Source organism: Phycodurus eques, chromosome 13 (genome assembly GCF_024500275.1).
Source record: "Phycodurus eques isolate BA_2022a chromosome 13, UOR_Pequ_1.1, whole genome shotgun sequence".
Taxonomy (NCBI): Eukaryota; Metazoa; Chordata; class Actinopteri; order Syngnathiformes; family Syngnathidae; genus Phycodurus; species Phycodurus eques.
In genome coordinates, this window is record NC_084537.1 from 17,837,832 (window position 1) to 17,855,440 (window position 17,609).

The window sequence follows — 17,609 nt, forward strand, 5'->3', positions numbered from 1 at the left end:
TAATAAGCGAGTGTTCATACTAAAGTGTGGAAGTCATCATTAACCAGTGGAACGCGAACACATCCCTCCTTTGTCACGTGCTCCTCTGAAGGCTCAGAATGACCACTTTTCCACACAAAGGCACAATTGACTCAGGCTGAGCCATCTTTTACAGGCTGGATATGATATAAGTGGGCGCTCTGACCTGTTCTTTCCTGGCCGGCGTGCTGTGTCCCACGGCGGCAGGAAGCTGCTCGGGCTGGTTCAGAGGCGAGGCAGGTTCAGCGGCTTTCAGGTTCTCTTTGAGAGCCTCCGTACTCTCCTCTTGCTGCTGCTGCTTGGCCTCAGAGTCTGTGCCTGATTCGGTTGTCATGGTAAATTAAGCTAGAGCGGAAGAAGAAGAGGAGGGTAAAGGCAAAAAGCGGATGAGTCAGCTGACCACTTAGTGCGGCGCACTCATTTGTTTCAGCTCTGTTAACCTGATGGAGACTAGTTAGACAAGCAGAGATTTCAAAATAAAGCTGCCAAATTAACACTTTTATACCGCAGTTGATGTAGCTGTTTAGTCCTGTTATGGATTTTAGTTTTTGTTTCTACTTCCTGTTTCAGTTCCCGTTGCCGTTATTCATCAACTTTTTGTGAACAAAAGGACCCTGAATTGGACTTTTTTTGTCATATATTTGAGTCCATCTGTTTTATTTTGGCAAGTTTTTGCTTTGTATTTTTGGTTCCCATGACCGTTGGCTTCATATAGCACTCAAAGGGAGCTGGCGGTATTGACCAACTATTCGTGAGTAAAAGAACTTTCATTTGGATATGTCTGATCATTTGAGTCGCATTCATTTGTGCTGTCTGACAAGGAGGAGGACTGAGTAAAGACAGCTACGCGAGCTTTTTACACGAGCTGCCATACACTTATTGTATGTGATCAAATAGTGTTACATGTGTGCAATTCTTTTACGATTCTAAAGACAGTGGTTGAATTCATTGTATACTTGTCGACTCATGTTGAATAATGAGATGTGTAAAGATGCAGACTTTTTGTGAGACCTCACAAAGCTCTCTCGGGTGCGAAGGTCAGCTCAGTAAAAGAAAACCGACGACACGTTACGTCCCACAGGTCCTAAACAGGGTTCATGAGAGGAAACGCATGACGGCATGTTTTGCCAAAGAACGATGAGATAGTATTTGGCGCTCTGGGGCCCACTGGTTTTATCTACCCGCAGGCTGGGCTTGAGAGATCAGAGGGCATGTACGCAGGATTTGTGGGTATCTGCTGCTGCGGGGTTGCTAGTGGTGGATGATTACCATTCTGAAGCAGACCTTCTCCTCCTCCCTTCGGCTCTATTTATAGGATGCTGTTTATTCCGTGGTAGGGAGGATGTCGGGGACACCGGATCAACAAAGGCAGTACTGTGGTCTGAGGTGTTCCCCCGAAAAAAAAATGCTTTGCACAGCGACGGAGAAGATAACGCTCAAAAGGATAAGGATTAAAATGATAGGCTTAGAAGAAACAGAATAAAAGAGGCCCGCATTACTACTTTTTACACTAACGACACTGCCATATGTTTTATGAGACCTTCACATTCCAGGCTTCCGGCACAGGTCCAGAGGTCTTACAGAATTTGTACCAAAGTGCACGGAGCCTGGCTGCATGTATGTACAATAGTATTACCAGTACGATAACAATGCGATACAGTAAGTCAAGGGCAATAAATGTTGATTATCTGTGTACAAAAAGACCTTTGTTCAAAACTGAAACGACAACAACAATCCCAAATAATACTGGTTACTGCTGGTACTGAATTGGTTGTTTACTAGAGTCTCCATTTCTATACTTCATCTTTGTATTAATACAATGTATACATAATATTTCCAAATGCACAACATCAACACAATCACTTTTCATACAAATATTAGAGAGACCAAACCGATCCTACCATCAGCTAACACTTAAGCAACACTATCCAGACTGTTGGAACTTCAAAATGTAAACTACTGTATTTTAAATGTGAATATAAACCCAACCAAAACAAATGAACCAGCAGAGCAGAAATTAACCGTGTTGATTTAAAAGCGGCAGTAAATTCCGCCTCGGCAACTAAACAGAACACTCAAAAGTCTCGAGTGTTTACAGCAATTCTGAAATTGCTTTCCGTCAGTGGACGTATCTCGGAGCACTCCAAGCATGCTGAACGGGTTGCTTGCAAATATCCAGACTCTGTAACTTCGTAAGGGTGTAGAAAGTTGGTTACGAAATAATGTTTACAAGCTTTTGTACCAGGAAGTGATTAAGTCACATGATCCAAATGGCAGTACAGCTGACCTTTGCCTTAAAGGAACTATGAGAAAAGGGAAAAGGGCATTTCAGCACGATAGAAATGAGAGGAACAATACGTTCAGTCATTGGTGACAGGCGCTCCTCACAGGGGGAACGCAACAAAGCACACAAGACGTCTTGTGCATGGACCGCTACAGGCATTATGTGTAAAAGAAAGACACATTCACGACCCATTTTGTGATAGTATAAAGAGAGAAAGGCGATCCAATTCAATTAACAACAAAAGTCAAATCGAGTCTAAGCTTTGAGAGGCACTTTCAGAAATTGCTTGGTTGAAAGGCATTGCGCCAAAAACTTTTTGGAATAAGGACCTTTATCACATTGGGAATTTTATTTTTTTAGTTGCGAAGTAAACGCCGGGAACAAGGTGTGCAGTCGTATGACAATCAGATTAGTTTCTGGCGCATCTGAAACTCATAAGTGATCCAGCAGTAGAGTCTAATCTTGACCACTTGTCGGGACATAGTACTTTCTAACCAGTGGTTGGTAGGCTACATTTAATTAGCTAACAATGTTTAAGTTACCTTGTGTCTGGGATCACAGACGTGCTGTTGCAATAGACACATTGCACTTTTTCTTCCTTTGTAGGTGTGAAATAATCCCAAACTTTGGACATTTTCTGTCTTTTATGGACATTCGTGTCTCCCACATAGAAACAAAGCATCCTCCGGGGAATCATTAAGTCTTCTCTAGTTTCCAAAATAATCCAAGAGGAGCTGATCAAATCCATCAAGAAGATATTTAAGTCTAAATAGCAGAGCAAAGGTTTATTATGCACATTGTATGGCTACATTACATCAATGTCACAGAGCGCCTCACTGCTGCCGGATGGATGGCAATCTCATTTTGAAAGGTCCATTTGAGATCATGTCACATATGCAGAGGATGAGGGGTGGCCATCTGTGCAGAGTGCCATTAGCCAGAGTACAACACAGCTGGCCCCCGCCCCCCACACTTACGAGCACCCCGGAGGCGCGCGCAGGCTACATCCCCGGCATTTTTCTGACACGTCACTCCGGCCGTATGCAAAGCCGGCCCCTCCCGACACGGGCCGCCGGGAGCCGACAGCTGCCGTGCACAATCCCGGCCACTGAAACAAGAAACCATCTTGCTGGGTCTGGACGTTTGGATTGAGAGCTTCCAGATCCCCAAAGTGCTTTTAAGTGGCCTGAATTGGAAACAGAAGGAGGGCTGCGCTATTGATTTGTTTGGTCCAAAACAACCTGTTTGCTTGTCTGTAATGATGAGATTGTCACAGAATCTTCATTTATACCCAGTCACGATCTCAAGACTTTTTATTAAATTTGAGGTGTTGAAACATTTCTGATCTTGAATTGGGATGCTGGTTGACCTCGGATTTGCTTGGCTTGGAAACCAATTATTCCCATGGGAAATAATGGGATAATGGAAACTGTCGCCATCTTTAAGTGTGATTGACTGTACAAGTACAAATTTACCACAAGCCTAACGATGAGACCACATTGCACACGGCAGTAAAACTGGACTCGGGTTGCCACAAACGATTATTTTGATAGTTGACTAGTCACCAATTACTTTTGAGATGAGTCGATCATAGGTAAAGTCTAGCGTATCGCACCAGCAAGCAGCTGCTTTTAAACAACAATCATTAGCTTCCAATTTGAAGTGCCTAAGTTATGTGTAAAAGTTCATTCATTCATCTTCTGAGCCGCTTCTCCTCACTAGGGTCGCAGGCGTGCTGGAGCCTATCCCCAGCTGTCATCGAGCAGGAGGCGGGGTACACCCTGAACTGGTTGCCAGGCAATCGCAGGGCACATACAAACAAACAACCAGTCGCACTCACAGTCACACCTACGGGTAATTTAGAATCTCCAATTAATGCATGCTTTTGAGCTGTGGGAGGAAACCGGAGTGCCCGGTGAAAACCCACGCAGCCACGGGGAGAACATGCAAACTCCACACAGGCGGGGCCGGGGATTGAACCCCGGTCCTCAGAACTGTGAGGCAGTTAATTAATATAATAGTACATTCAACTGTTAATAAACTTTACAACTTGTACCAGCATTCCTGACGCGTTACTGTAGGACACCACAAGTTAAAATGAACCCGATACTCGGGCCTTGAACATTTGTAGTTGTAAATTAAACCAAAAAATTCACAATCATGTACGATCACAACAAGGAAACTTCATTAGTAAGAATTTTATGTTGTTTTTTTCCAAATATTTTGTATTAAGTGCAATAAAACTAGTTGCCTTTCCACTGCATCCACATCCGCCACAAGCAGACCAGATCGGACTGAAACAAAGGATGCAACACCAAAAAATGAACTGTGTACCAAAATGAATGGAATGTACAATTGCATTCGTTAAGAGTGTTTCCACCACAGGTACATCTGCCACAAGTGTACCACGGAGACCAGATTGCACTGAGAAGTGGTACTGGATGGGTCGAATATTTAGTGATGTAATGCCAAAAAACACAATTTATCCAACAGTGTTGAACCTCACTTGACTGTAAACTACGGGTTGAACAATGACAGATGTTTTGTATTCAATTATAATGTATTAAAAGTGGAGTCGATCAATCGATGTTATTGAATATTTTTTCAGTACAGTACACCAGCCCCAAACCTTTTTTTATACATTTGATTTGAATTGATATTTAGTGATGCAACACCAAGAGAAACATACCAAACCAAGCTGTATTGAAACAGTATAAATCAGTTCAGGCCAGTGCTGCTTGAACTGGTAAATGTTTGAGTGTTTCGACAACAACTAAAGCCTCCACAAGTGTACCACTGAGACCAGATTGGACTGGAAAGTGAGACGTTAGAAGTTGGATATTCTTTGACGCAACAACAAAAAAATGTGCAACGTACCAAACTGAACAAATCTTAGTTGACTGTCAACAGCACATTTCTGTTCAGTACACCTTGGATGGCAGTGAGTGAGTGTTTCAACCCCCCAGCTACACCCTCCACAGGTGTATCAGATCAGACTGAAAACTGTGAATGCAACAACAGAACACTCTGCCGCAATAAGTGACAACCTCATGTAACTTCAGGTCCATATTCTTCTTAACCCACCATCTAAAATAAGTGTAAAAAAAAAAATTTTGTAGTTCAAATTTTTTAAAAAAGTTCAAAGTTCCAACGACTTTGGAGGACTTTTGTTTTCAATACTACAACTTCAGGGGCATTCAATTAATTGGACTTCTTTTCCAAGCAGACCTGAGGAAAACATTCCCAGGTTACGCTTTCACATCCTGCTGCTTAGTGCGGAGTGTCGTACCGGCCTTAACAATTCCAGATATCCAAACAAGCAGAGATCTGTTTTCGTCATCACAGTGTTCAGCCAGGCCACTCGATCCAAGCGAGACCCGTATATCACATACGGAAAGTACAAGGTCGTCCAACTAGCTGTCAAACCCCCCTTTTTGCATGCACACTTAGCAACAAATACTATAAAAATATCAGCGATTCAGCAAAAGGCCTCCAAGCGGATGCCTTGCAAACTTTCCATTGGTCTTATCTTTGTGACACTCAAACTATAAAATTGTAACTCCAAGGTGACACACTTTGATCATACACACAATGCAAGCTTCCTGTGGCCACAGCATATCTTGATGCCCATCTAGAGATTGTGTTTCCACCGTGGTGGGTTGGTGAGGTCAGCTACGTAACATTATTACCATTACATGCTTACAATTCCCTCCTAAAAGGCCAGTGACTATTCTCTTTTACTCAGATCGACAGCAAAAAACATACCGCCACATTTCAATGAAAGGCCATTGAAAAAGGGGCACCAGCCATTTTGGGACCATTTAAAGTTAAAACCAAAAAATAAATACAAGCATACACACAGTGCTGAACTCAGCTGCTAAGTGGAAAAAGGTTTTGCTGTGTCTGACAATAAAGCAGTTTCTTAAAAATGTAACAAAACGTTTTTGAGGAGCTGAGATGAATGAAGGGCATTCCTACATTAATGCAAATGGTGGAAATTGAGATGCTTCTGATTGTGTTTTCCCCATCAGAGAAAACCTTGCTGGCCCTGAGGGTCAACCACTGGTACAGCGGCGCCTTGACTTAGGAGTTCAATTCGTTCCGTGACCACGCTCGTAACTCAAGACACTCGTATCCCAAAGATACAGCTTTTCCCACTGGATGAAAATGCCATTAATCCGTTGCATCCTCCCAAAAACACATTTTGTAATTTGCTTTTGTAATAAGAGAAACAGCACTCTACAATATTGTACTTTATAAAATAATACAGTAATGACAATTAAATAGAATTTTTAGAATTAAGCCGGCACAGTGGGCGACTGGTTAGCACATCAGCCTCACAGTTCTGGGGACTGGGGTTCAAATCCCGGCCCCTCCAGTTCAGGGTGTACCCCGCCTCCTGCCCGAAAATAGCTGGGATAGGCTCCAGCAGCCCGCGACCCTAGTGAGGATAAGCGGTAAAGAAAATGGATGAATATAGAATTAACAGTATGTGCATCATGATTGCATGCTTCAATGCTCATTAACAATGTGCTCCTTTTGGTGTGTCGGCGTTGACCACCAGGGGGCATTATAATAAAACAATTTACAACCCCAATTCCAATTAAGTTGGGACATTGTGTTAAACATAAATAAAAACAGAATACAATGATTTGCAAATCATGTTCAACCTATATTTAATTGAATACACTACAAAGACAAGCTATTTAATGTTCAAACTGATCAACTATTGTTTTTAGCAAATAATTTTATGGCTGCAACATGTTCCAAAAAAGCTCGGACAGTGTCATGTTTACCACTGTGTTACATCACCTTTTCTCTTAACAACATTCAATAAACGTTTGGTAACTGAGGACACTAATTTTTGAAGCTTTGTCGGTGGAATTCTTTCCCATTCTTCCTTGATGTACAGCTTCAGCTGTTCAACAGTCCGTGGTCTCCGTTGTCGTAGTTTACGGTTCGTAATGCGTCACACATTTTCAATGGGAGACAGGTTTGGACTGCAGGCAGGCCAGTCTAGTACCCGCACTCTTTTGCTATGAAGCCACGCTGTTGTAACACATGCAGGATGTGGTTTTGCATTGTCTTGCTGAAATAAGCAGGGGCGTCCATGGAAAAAGACGTTGCTTGGATGGCAGCATATGTTTCTCCAAAACCTGTATGTACCTTTCAGCATTAATGCTGCCTTCACAGATGTGTAAGTTACACATGCCATTGGCACTAACACAGCCCCATACGATCACAGATGCTGGCTTTGCGTCCGTAACAGTCTGGATGGTTCTTTTCCTCTGTGGCCTGGAGGACACGACGTCCACAATTTCCAAAAACAATTTGAAATGTGGACTCGTCGGACCACAAAACACTTTTCATCAGTCCATCTTTGATGAGCTCGGGCTCAGAGAAGCTGGCGGCGTTTCTGGGTGTCGTTGATAAATGGCTTTTGCGTTGCATAGCAGAGTTTAAAGTTGCACTTACGGACGTAGCGCCAAACTGTATTTACTGACATTGGTTTTCTGAAGTGTTCCTGAGCCCATGTGGTGATATCCTTCACACATTGATGTAGTGCCGCCTGAGGGCTCAAAGGTCACGGGCATTCATTGTTGGTTTTCGGCCTTGCCACTTACATGCGGTGATTTCTCCAGATTCTCTGAACCTTTGGATGATATTATGGACCGTAGATGATGAAATCCCTAAATTCCTTGCAATTGTACATTGAGGAACATTGTCCTTAAAGTGTTTGACTATTTTCTCACGCACTTGTTCACAAAGAGGTGAACCTCGCCCCATCTTTGCTTGTGAATGACGGAGCAATTCAGGGAAGCTCCTTTTATATCCAATCATGGCACCCGCCTGTTCCCAATTAGCCTGTTCACCTGTGGGATGTTCCAAACAGGTATTTGATGAGCATTCCTCAACTTTCTCAGTCTTTTTTGCCAACTGTCCCATCTTTTTTGGAACGTGTTGCAGCCATAAATTTCTAAGTTAATGATTATTTGCTAAAAACAATCAAGTTGATCAGTTTGAACATTAAATATCTTGTCTTTGTCGTGTATTCAATTAAATATAGGTTGAACATGATTTGCAAGTCACTGTATTCTGTTTTTATTTGTGTTTAACACAACAAACAACAAATGTTGAGCTATTGCAAAAACATTATGCGTTACCAAACACCTTTTAACAGTAACTTGAACAATATTTTAACAAACTATTCTCCTTGCCTTCTGATTTCAATTTCATAATTACTGTGTGGCCCATGACAAAAAGAAATTTTTTATACCACTGCTATACATGACTGAGTATTATTATATTTGCAACTTTACAAGTGGCTACCATCTTTGTGGAATTTTCTACAAAAAAAAAAAACCCATGGAATGAGCACTTCAAAGTCCTATAAAATCCCCTTTAAGAAATTGACAAAAAAAAAAAATGGATTACGGAGGTACTTATTCTACTCCCCATGATGAGTTATTTAAAACGGCTTTTTAGGTCAAGTAATGCCATTTGTAACATCACGCTAATTTTGACGCATTGACTCGGAAAACCCATTGGAATTATTGGGGGGATATTTTAACTGAAACTTTTCAGCCAATCAGAGAAGTTTTCCGAATAGCAGGTGAAACCAAAGGGTCCAGGACATATGTTGAAAAATAAAGTTATACTGTTGTACTCTAGTTTGAAGGCATTTTTCGACCAGCTTTTAGAAAGACGAACACAATAACATTCCCCAAAAAGGCAATTCTCCCCCCCTCCCCGACACACAAAAAAATTCTATGGAACCCATCCTATGAATTGGTGCATTAAAGTGGCAATTCCAACCATACTGAGCATTTTGACAGATTGTCATTTTGGGGAAATCTAGTCATGTTGCTAGTTATATTCTCCGTCTACATGTGTTGCTGCACTGTTTGTGTTCAAAGGTTATTATTACCCTAACATTGATGCTAGTTGCTCGTTAGCGTGTGTATTGTGTTTCGCATTGCATGTTCGCATTAACCGAGCATACATTAGTCTGTTACGTGGGTTGACTGAATACAAAATGTGTAATTGTCTTGGTTTTATGTTTAAACTTCAACTGGGAATGCATTCAAGACTTTGAAGCAAGAACTTCGGCCGAGCGATGCTCGTGCCTGTAAAAACTTCTAAATTGAGGTTCCGTTAAGGTAATCGGTCAGTGGATGAGACTTGATTTGGTGAACATGGAGCAAATCATTGCTACTGGTTGAAAGTACCCACGAAATGAGAACAGAAAGGCAGCTACACAGACACACTCGTTAAGCAGATGAATGGCCAACAAGAGCCACAATGTCGAACAACAACAGACCAGTGTGCGTCTTAAAAGACAGCTGGTTCACTGACTCAAGACCAGCTAGTGGAGGGATGCGAGGATGCTAAAGCAGCCCCACCGAATGAGTGTCACCCTAGCCACGCCTACCCGCAGTGCAGATCAAAAACAGCCCTACAATGTGTGCCGTCCTGGCTGTCGATAACCTTCCAAATTCCAACCCCCCTCGCTACTCGACCGCGACGGGATACAACCGGAGGCGTCATTTTGTGCCAAAGTTGAGCTCCAGAGTTGTTTTCCATTTACTCCCCCCCCCCCCCCCCGCGCCTCGAGGCTGATACGGCAAAGCAGCTAGCTCACCTTTTTAAGTGTCTCTTGAAGCTTTAGCCTCACGACAACTTTAGCTTCCCATGCTAACGTTTAGTTAGCACAACGTAGAAAACAACCCAAAACGAGTTATTTGAACGCGGCTATTCTCGATACAAACATCAATGCGTGTCACTTACGTTACGTCCACGACCGTGACAGCGGCGCCTCTGACGTGACGACGAGCTCCCCCCCGCCATTGTTTACCGTGACGATACATGAAAAAAGTGACCAAAATGTTTTTCATTACCAGGACGAAGACGTTCCTCGCTGGGCTGGTTACGCGGGTCGCACGCGGCGTGCGAGGACTTGCGTTCCCTGACAGCGCCGCTCGTTCGACTCTCCGCCCTCCAACGCAAGCCGTGCCACCAGCGACTGGAGAATTGTGGGAAATCCACGCGCACGTGCGCACACACTGGCGTTACGTGCGCGTACTCACGCGCGCTCCCGCGCACGGCCAATTAATGGAACGAGGCTGATTTTTATAGGGAATGATACAGCACTGTTCCAAAGGCAGCCAGTGACGTCAACGAGTCGCATTTGTTGCGTTCAGTGGATGCACCAAAAAAAAAATAAAAAATAGCAAAATTTTTCAGTGATGCAGTAGTAATGCTGCATCACTTCCTCTCTTTAATCCGGCCCTTCAAGAATTTACATTAGCAAAAGACCTGTAATATTTGTTGCATTACATTTATCCTAAAATTGGTTGATTTAAAATGTAATAATTAATTTACTAATGTTTTGTTAATTTATTTCACTACATAATTAGTACATTTATTTATTGTACCTAATATAATAAAACAATATTGGTAAAATGAAGTGTTGTTAAATATTTATTAATTATAATTATTTATAAATAATGAATGAATAAAAATGTAAAATGTAATAACATGTTTTAATAAAATTTTAATGTCATACTGTGGTGGTCAAAATGTGGCCTGCAGGTCACATATGGCCCACTCCATTCTTCAATCCCTGCCCACAGAGGATTGAGACTTGCAAGAGTTCCTGCAATAATTGTAGCATGATTTGTTTTCCCGAAAATTGGTTAATTAAAAAATATATTTTTTTTTTCTTCATTCACCTCATTGAATATTTGGTAAATTGATGTATTGTAAATAATGCAGTAAGTATGATATAATTATATAATATATACAATAAATTAAATCAACCTCATTTTAATAAATAATTGGTTCAGTTCACTTTTTAGCTGCATACAGTGACAACACTGCAAAGGTTGTAGTAATTGTGGTGAGGGGATTGTGAAACATGAATTGAAGGTAGTGTATTTGTTATTTTACCAAGTGTTTCACCTTATCACAATAATGAATAGCAGATCAGTGCTGGTCTTGAGCAGTCCGGCCAATCCAAAACCGAGTCAAGACCGAGGCTTTTGGGAGTCGAGACCTTCAAAATGACCAGACCAAGACCGGTCTCGAGTGTGACACTACTACTAATGAGGATAAGTGGTATAGGAAATGGATGGATGGAAGGCCAGTTTGCACTAGTAGTGTCGCAGTAGTGCAGATGGCGTGAGTTCGATTCCTGGCCACTGTCCCGACTCCCAGCCACGGCGGGTCCTAAACTTGGATTTAAAAAAAATAATAAATCGGTGCGTTGCATCAGACATAAAAACTGTTGCCAAACAAATCATGCAAGTAACTTGCTGTGGCGACCCCGAGATCCAATTTAAAAGCTGTACAACGATGCAAACCACACAAAATTCTGACTCGCATACAAACGTCCCCAAAGTTGGAAAAGTCGGACTGAAATCTTAAACGTATGCCTCAAAAACCAAAGCGTCGTGTGTGTCATCAGCAAATCTCGCAAGACTTCAGGTTAATGAGCACAAAATGATGATGTCACTTCACGTTCTCCATGTCAGGTGTCTTCAAAAGGTTTCAAAAGTTTTGCTGTATTTTAGTTTTATTCCATTTTATGATACAGTGGTTAACTTATTTGTTAATTGTAATTACACTTATATGACATGTTTAACATATGCGTGTCATATGTAGGCAAGTTGCTTGTTAATATAAAGCCTTGGGAACTTCAGTACAATACCAGCACAACAATTCCTATATATACAAAAAACCCCAAAAAACTAATTTATAGATCATTCGGAGTAGATGACAAGATACAAATCACTTTCTGTGACTGTTGACTCAAAGCTGGCAAATGTAAGTAAACCGCAGGCACACACAGCCCCGCCAAACTAAAAGCGGCCATCAATCATTCGTGTGTCCCTGGAGGTGTCAAGCAGTGAGGTTTACCGCCGCACAGCTATCGACGAGAGTGCCTCCATTACGCCCATGCGTTATGCCTTTGCCATTCAATGTATTTCTGGGTGATTGAGTCCCCCCCTCGCCGTGTCTTGACAGCACTTAACTTCTTTTTACACTTGTGTGACCATTAAGAATGTATAGTGGCAGTCAGGCCATTATATACGAAAAAATACACAAATAATTGAAAAATATATCACAATATTGAAAAGTTAAATGAATAATGAGCAAATATAGGAAGACAATTAAAATTTGGAAAAAAATAAAAATTAGTTGAAAAATACACAAGTACTGTATACTCTATAGAAAAATAAGATCATGTATAATGACATAATATAGAAAAAAAATAAAACACAAAAAGAAAATAACAAAAATACTGAATGAAAACTAAACAAATGTTGGGGGAAAAAAATACAAAAATATTACAAAATCCAAAAAGGTGAAGCCGAAAATACATTAAAAAATATTGCTTTTTACACTTGTGTTACACCTTGGTCATTAAAGACAATTAATCGATCATTGATAATTAAGATTGTGTGAAATTGTCGAGGCAGATTTGAGTCCACTACTCGGCTGCAACCAGAAAAGGCCCTGTTGATTCCGTCTCGCACGAGTTTGATGCCTAAACGTGAATGTTTTCTTGTGAAGAACATTCATGAAATGAGACATTTAGACTGTATTGCTTCATTTGAAACTCGTGCTTTTTTGATGACCATCTGAATGTCTCTCGCATGAATATTGCAAAGCACTCAAAAGTGTTACTAATGAGCTTCCGAGACACACAAGTACGCCAAGGCAGGTTTTGAATGAAGTTGTTCCTTGCAGGTGTTTTTGTGCCTTTTTGCCTCCTGCCTCCCACAGGGGACCTGACCCAACTAGGTCAAACGTTGGACTTTTATTTCATTTAATTGCCGACATGCCGCGTGCCAGCACATACACACGCCCTGCATATTCGTGCTCCAATTTAGCGCGCAAATTCCGTGAGACGTGGCCGGCGTGCTCTAAATAGGTGATTCTTAAGTCGCTGCCGAGCTAATTGTAGCACGGGTCATTAAGCAAGCGTGTCAAAATCCAGAGGGAGAGTGAGGCCTGCTTGCAGCCTGACACTAGAGGTAACAACATATTCCTTTATGCCCACAAAGCAAAAACAAAGGATCATTTTTCACTTTGACATCGTGCACAAGTATCGCAATGTCACTGTTGTCGTCATTACTATGATGCGATGCCTCCATTAACCGTGAACAACTCTTAACAGCTTTGACTTGGCAGGCAACATCATGCGCTAGGCTGACTGGTTCGAGGAAGAACTAAAGATGTACAGTTGTAGATGATCACAATATATCCCTCCATACCAGACATTCTTCAGTTGTTCACAAAACAATTATGTTCTAATAATAATAACGCTGGAACCTTCTTCACGCACAAGATGTTCGGTCAACCTCTGAAAAAAAAAAAAAACGCGTGGGTTTTTGCGCTTTATGGCAAATTATCAAACTTTTGTGCTCAAAAAAACCAAAACCAACAAATCGTGAATTTCACTCAAAAATGAAACACCTGAAAAAAAAAACGTGAATGGATATTCACTGCAAATCAGTCATAGGTGGTGCTGCCTCACAGAGATAAGCTCAGATACGCTGGGTTTCACTTGCCTCAAATCATTTTCGCAACAAAGTCTGTTCTTTCGCTTCATTTTTATGTCTACCATCCTCGAAAAGAATTGCGCGCAACTGTACGTTGTATTCTGAGAGCATTGTTGTTCTGATGAGTTGTCACAAATCCGCGATGACGTAAATCCTGAAAATGCAAATGATAAGAGCACACTCGCAATAAAAAAAAAAAAAAAGTGCCCGTATCAGCTGTGTTTATGTGCCCTGTGTCTTCTTATGGGATAAAAATGTGTATGTGCGCATATCAACCTCGTGGCGCACGCTGGCTCAGCATAACGACACCCGACATGTGATGTGTGCACTCTGCTTAGCTTATGCGGCTGCTTAAGTCTTCACTTTTTAGCTGCATACGCACACTTCCCTGTTCCTTTTCCTGTGCTGCTCTTCATCTGACAGCCTCGACCGAGTTTAACCCTGAATCAGGCAACATCTTTGTGCCGAACAACCCAACGCACCTCCATGTCGACAACTTTGCACTGAACAAACGATTGCAACCCCCCCTGTTGACGACTTTCTAATCGCACCCTACTGTCAACCGAGTTTGCTGAAGGAGCAATTACACGCGTCAAAAACTTTGCGCCGGACAGTTAATCGCACCCCCTGGTAACATATTTGCAGTGAACCAATCACACCCCCCACAACACCAATTTCGCACTAAACAACGGATCGCCAACCCGTCACCAACTTTTTGCCAAACCACCATCAACAACTTCCCACCGAACAACCGATCGCACTCCCCACAACACCAACTTTGTACGAACAACGATTGCACTCCACATCCACATTTTGTCACCCTTCCCCTCGACAAAATGTTTGTGCCAAGCAAACGATCACGAGTTCTCTCGAGATCTTCGCAGAAAACAACGGATTGTGCTTCCTTGGTCTACGACTATGTAGCGAACAACCAAATGCATCACTGAAAAACCGATCACACACCTCTGCCGAAGACAACATCAAGCTGAACGGCCAGTTACGCCCCGGCGACAACTTGGTATCGAACAACCGATTGCACCCTACACATCACCAACTTTTTGCCAAACAACCGTCAGCAAGTTCTTAGCAAACAACCGATCGCACTCCCTTCGAACAACCAATCACAATCACCGAAGAATCGGTGACACCCCCTGGCCCCAACTTCACGTCACGCAACTGATGGCACACACTGTCCGTAATGATCTATGTATTTATTTGTCATATCTCAAGTCATCGTCTTCCTTGCTGTACACTGCAGCATTCAGCCTCTGATTGTCATTGAGCTTGGAGGCCGCAGCCTGAACTGGATGAACTGCAAACAAGTTGGCTCCCAGCCTGCTTGCTTCTATGCGACCTTCAATTAGTCTAAGCTACCGCCCCCTGCTGTCCGGCACCGTTCAGCAACCAGGTCAGCGAGCACACACGTGGCAACATTAAAACCCGATTTGGACGGGACAAACTGGGCCAAAGGTCCCTCATCATCTCCCTGTGAACACACACAGTCAGCATAAGGAAAGCACGTCTTATGGCAAGCGGTTGTAAAAAAAAGGTTTTTGCAACCTTTGGAAAATGACACACTAATGATTGTGACTCCAGAGGAAACAGTTTTGGAGGAAAGGGAGGGGCTGAAAAACTGCTGCCTTGATCTTCAACCAGGGTTGTAGCTAAGACAAGCCACCAAGAAGCTCACCAGAGATCCCATAGAGGGAGTAAATTTCATAAATGATATTACTTGAAAAAGCTGTCACACCCTAACCAATTACGGCAACCCCTCGACCATTGACGGCTTCGCACCGAACAACTTTGGCCAAACAATCAATCGTACCTGTTGAAAAGTTCACTGAGCAACCAATCACACCCTTCCCAATTAGCACCAAACAACCAATCGCACGGCATCAACAACTCTGCACCGAGCAATCGATCACATCCACCTGAATTTCACTGCGAACAACCGAGTTTTTTCGCACACTACAAAGACAATTCAATCTTCAACAAACCGAACAAAATTTCATAAAAATGAGAGGAGAATTCAGTGACCCTTACATAGGTTTTTTTTTTTTTTTTTTTATAAACATCAAAGACAATTTTCAGTCTCCAACAAACAGAGCAGAGTTGTTGTTTTTTTTGTAATCATCAGACAATTTTGAGTTACCAAAGAACCAAACACATTTTTCACCAACATCGGAACGCAATTTAGAGTTTTGCGCAAACCGAATATTACATGCTTTGGTAAACATCAAAGAAAAGTTTGAGTCTTCAATCAACCGAGCCCGTGTTTTCGTGAGATATCCCAATCCCAGGCTAATCCTCATTCCCACTATAAATACCCTACTCGCACTGTCAAAGTCTGTAAGTGGCCAACTCTTATTTATCGGCGTCAAGTGATCAGACTTACGCAGTGGCCCTTCCTAAAATACATTTATTGGATTGCTGCCAGTTGATCAACATAAAATATTTTAAAATGTAGAATGAATATTACTAAATAAATGTACAAAATATATACTACTACTACTACTAATAATAAACAACTATTTAATACATTAAATAGTCTGACAACGTGATTAGGAAAAAATAATTAAAATTAAGTAAAATGTAAAGATATTAGTAATATAGTTTTATTTTCATATATTCTGAAAGACAGAACAAGGACTGATTTCATCATAATATTCATCATCATGTAATAATATTCATCATAATGATTTCATCATATTTTATTGTGTGGGTGTATTTGTTTTTTTCTTTCATCTTACAATTGCTAGGGTCAACATGTAATGGTTATCCTAAGAAAATCTCTTTAAAACACAAACTGTGATGAAGTTTTTGATTATTTTATTTAGCTCTATTTAACAATAAATGTATTTTCATGTACATAGTAATCGCAGAGATTTGCAACTTCATTGTGATGAGCTATCCTTTCCGTATCCTCCATTTTGTGTGGTGCACTGCGCCTCCTCCTCCATCAGCACAATGGCAGACGTATTGATCGTGACAGCGGTATTGATCGGCATCCTTGAGATGAACGGTCAGAGATAGGCCGCTAGCCTTCATTGCTGATGACATCGCGGTAAGTAAGAGTCTGTAAACGCCTGGTAAATACAGTATAAAAAAAAAAAAAAAAATAAATACAAATGCCGCACTGCAGGTCAAAAAGGGAACCTGGGAATTCCCTGCTCTTAATCCCCGTAATTACAAGTTTCGCTGCATCCCAGTGGGTTGCTTGGGAGGGAAACAGACTTGAATCCACCTTTGCTTGTGTATTTCACCTTCATTGACGTTAACACTCAAGTGTTTTATTTCTTTCGTATTTAACTCATTCACTGCGTAACAACAATTCCACAGCCGTCAATGGCAGTGAATGGGTTAAACATCAATGATGGTTTACTTATTTTTCCATTGTATGACAGTTAAGGAGTGTTAAAGCGTGAATTAAAATGTAGCTGGGACTGTTCACATAGTTTTTATGAAGATCCTAACCCTGCCTTAAAACGTTAACCCAGCCTTGAAACCCTACTTCAAAAACCTAAAATGAAACCTCAACCCTGACTCGAAAGCCTAACATTAAAACCCTAACACTGACTCAAGAGTCTACTATGAAACCCTAACCCTTGCTTAAAACCTTAGTTTGAAACCCTAATGGTGGCTAAAAACCTAATTTGAACACCTCACCCTATTTGGAAACCCTAACCCTTGTTTGAAATCCTAATTTGAAACCCTAACTGTGTCTTAAAAGTTTACTTTAA

The 17,609-nt window shown here is 41.5% G+C and overlaps 1 protein-coding gene across 15 annotated transcripts in view; it reads right to left on the reverse strand.

Annotated features, from left to right (window-relative positions):
* The window catches only part of LOC133412137 (band 4.1-like protein 3), a 36,588-nt gene extending 26,170 nt beyond the window's left edge, over positions 1–10,418 (reverse strand). For 6 of the 15 annotated variants that reach the window (XM_061695251.1, XM_061695246.1, XM_061695253.1 and 3 more), the window contains exons 1-2: positions 10,201–10,418; positions 185–363 (exon numbers count right to left, since the gene is read on the reverse strand). In XM_061695251.1, the coding sequence (XP_061551235.1) occupies positions 185–352 (168 nt within the window). In that variant the 5' untranslated portion in view covers positions 353–363; positions 10,201–10,418. The remainder of the gene's footprint in view (positions 1–184; positions 364–10,200) is intronic. The other 9 variants (XM_061695259.1, XM_061695258.1, XM_061695257.1 and 6 more) reach the window with 5 other exon arrangements.
* Positions 10,419–17,609: the final 7,191 nt, after the last annotated feature.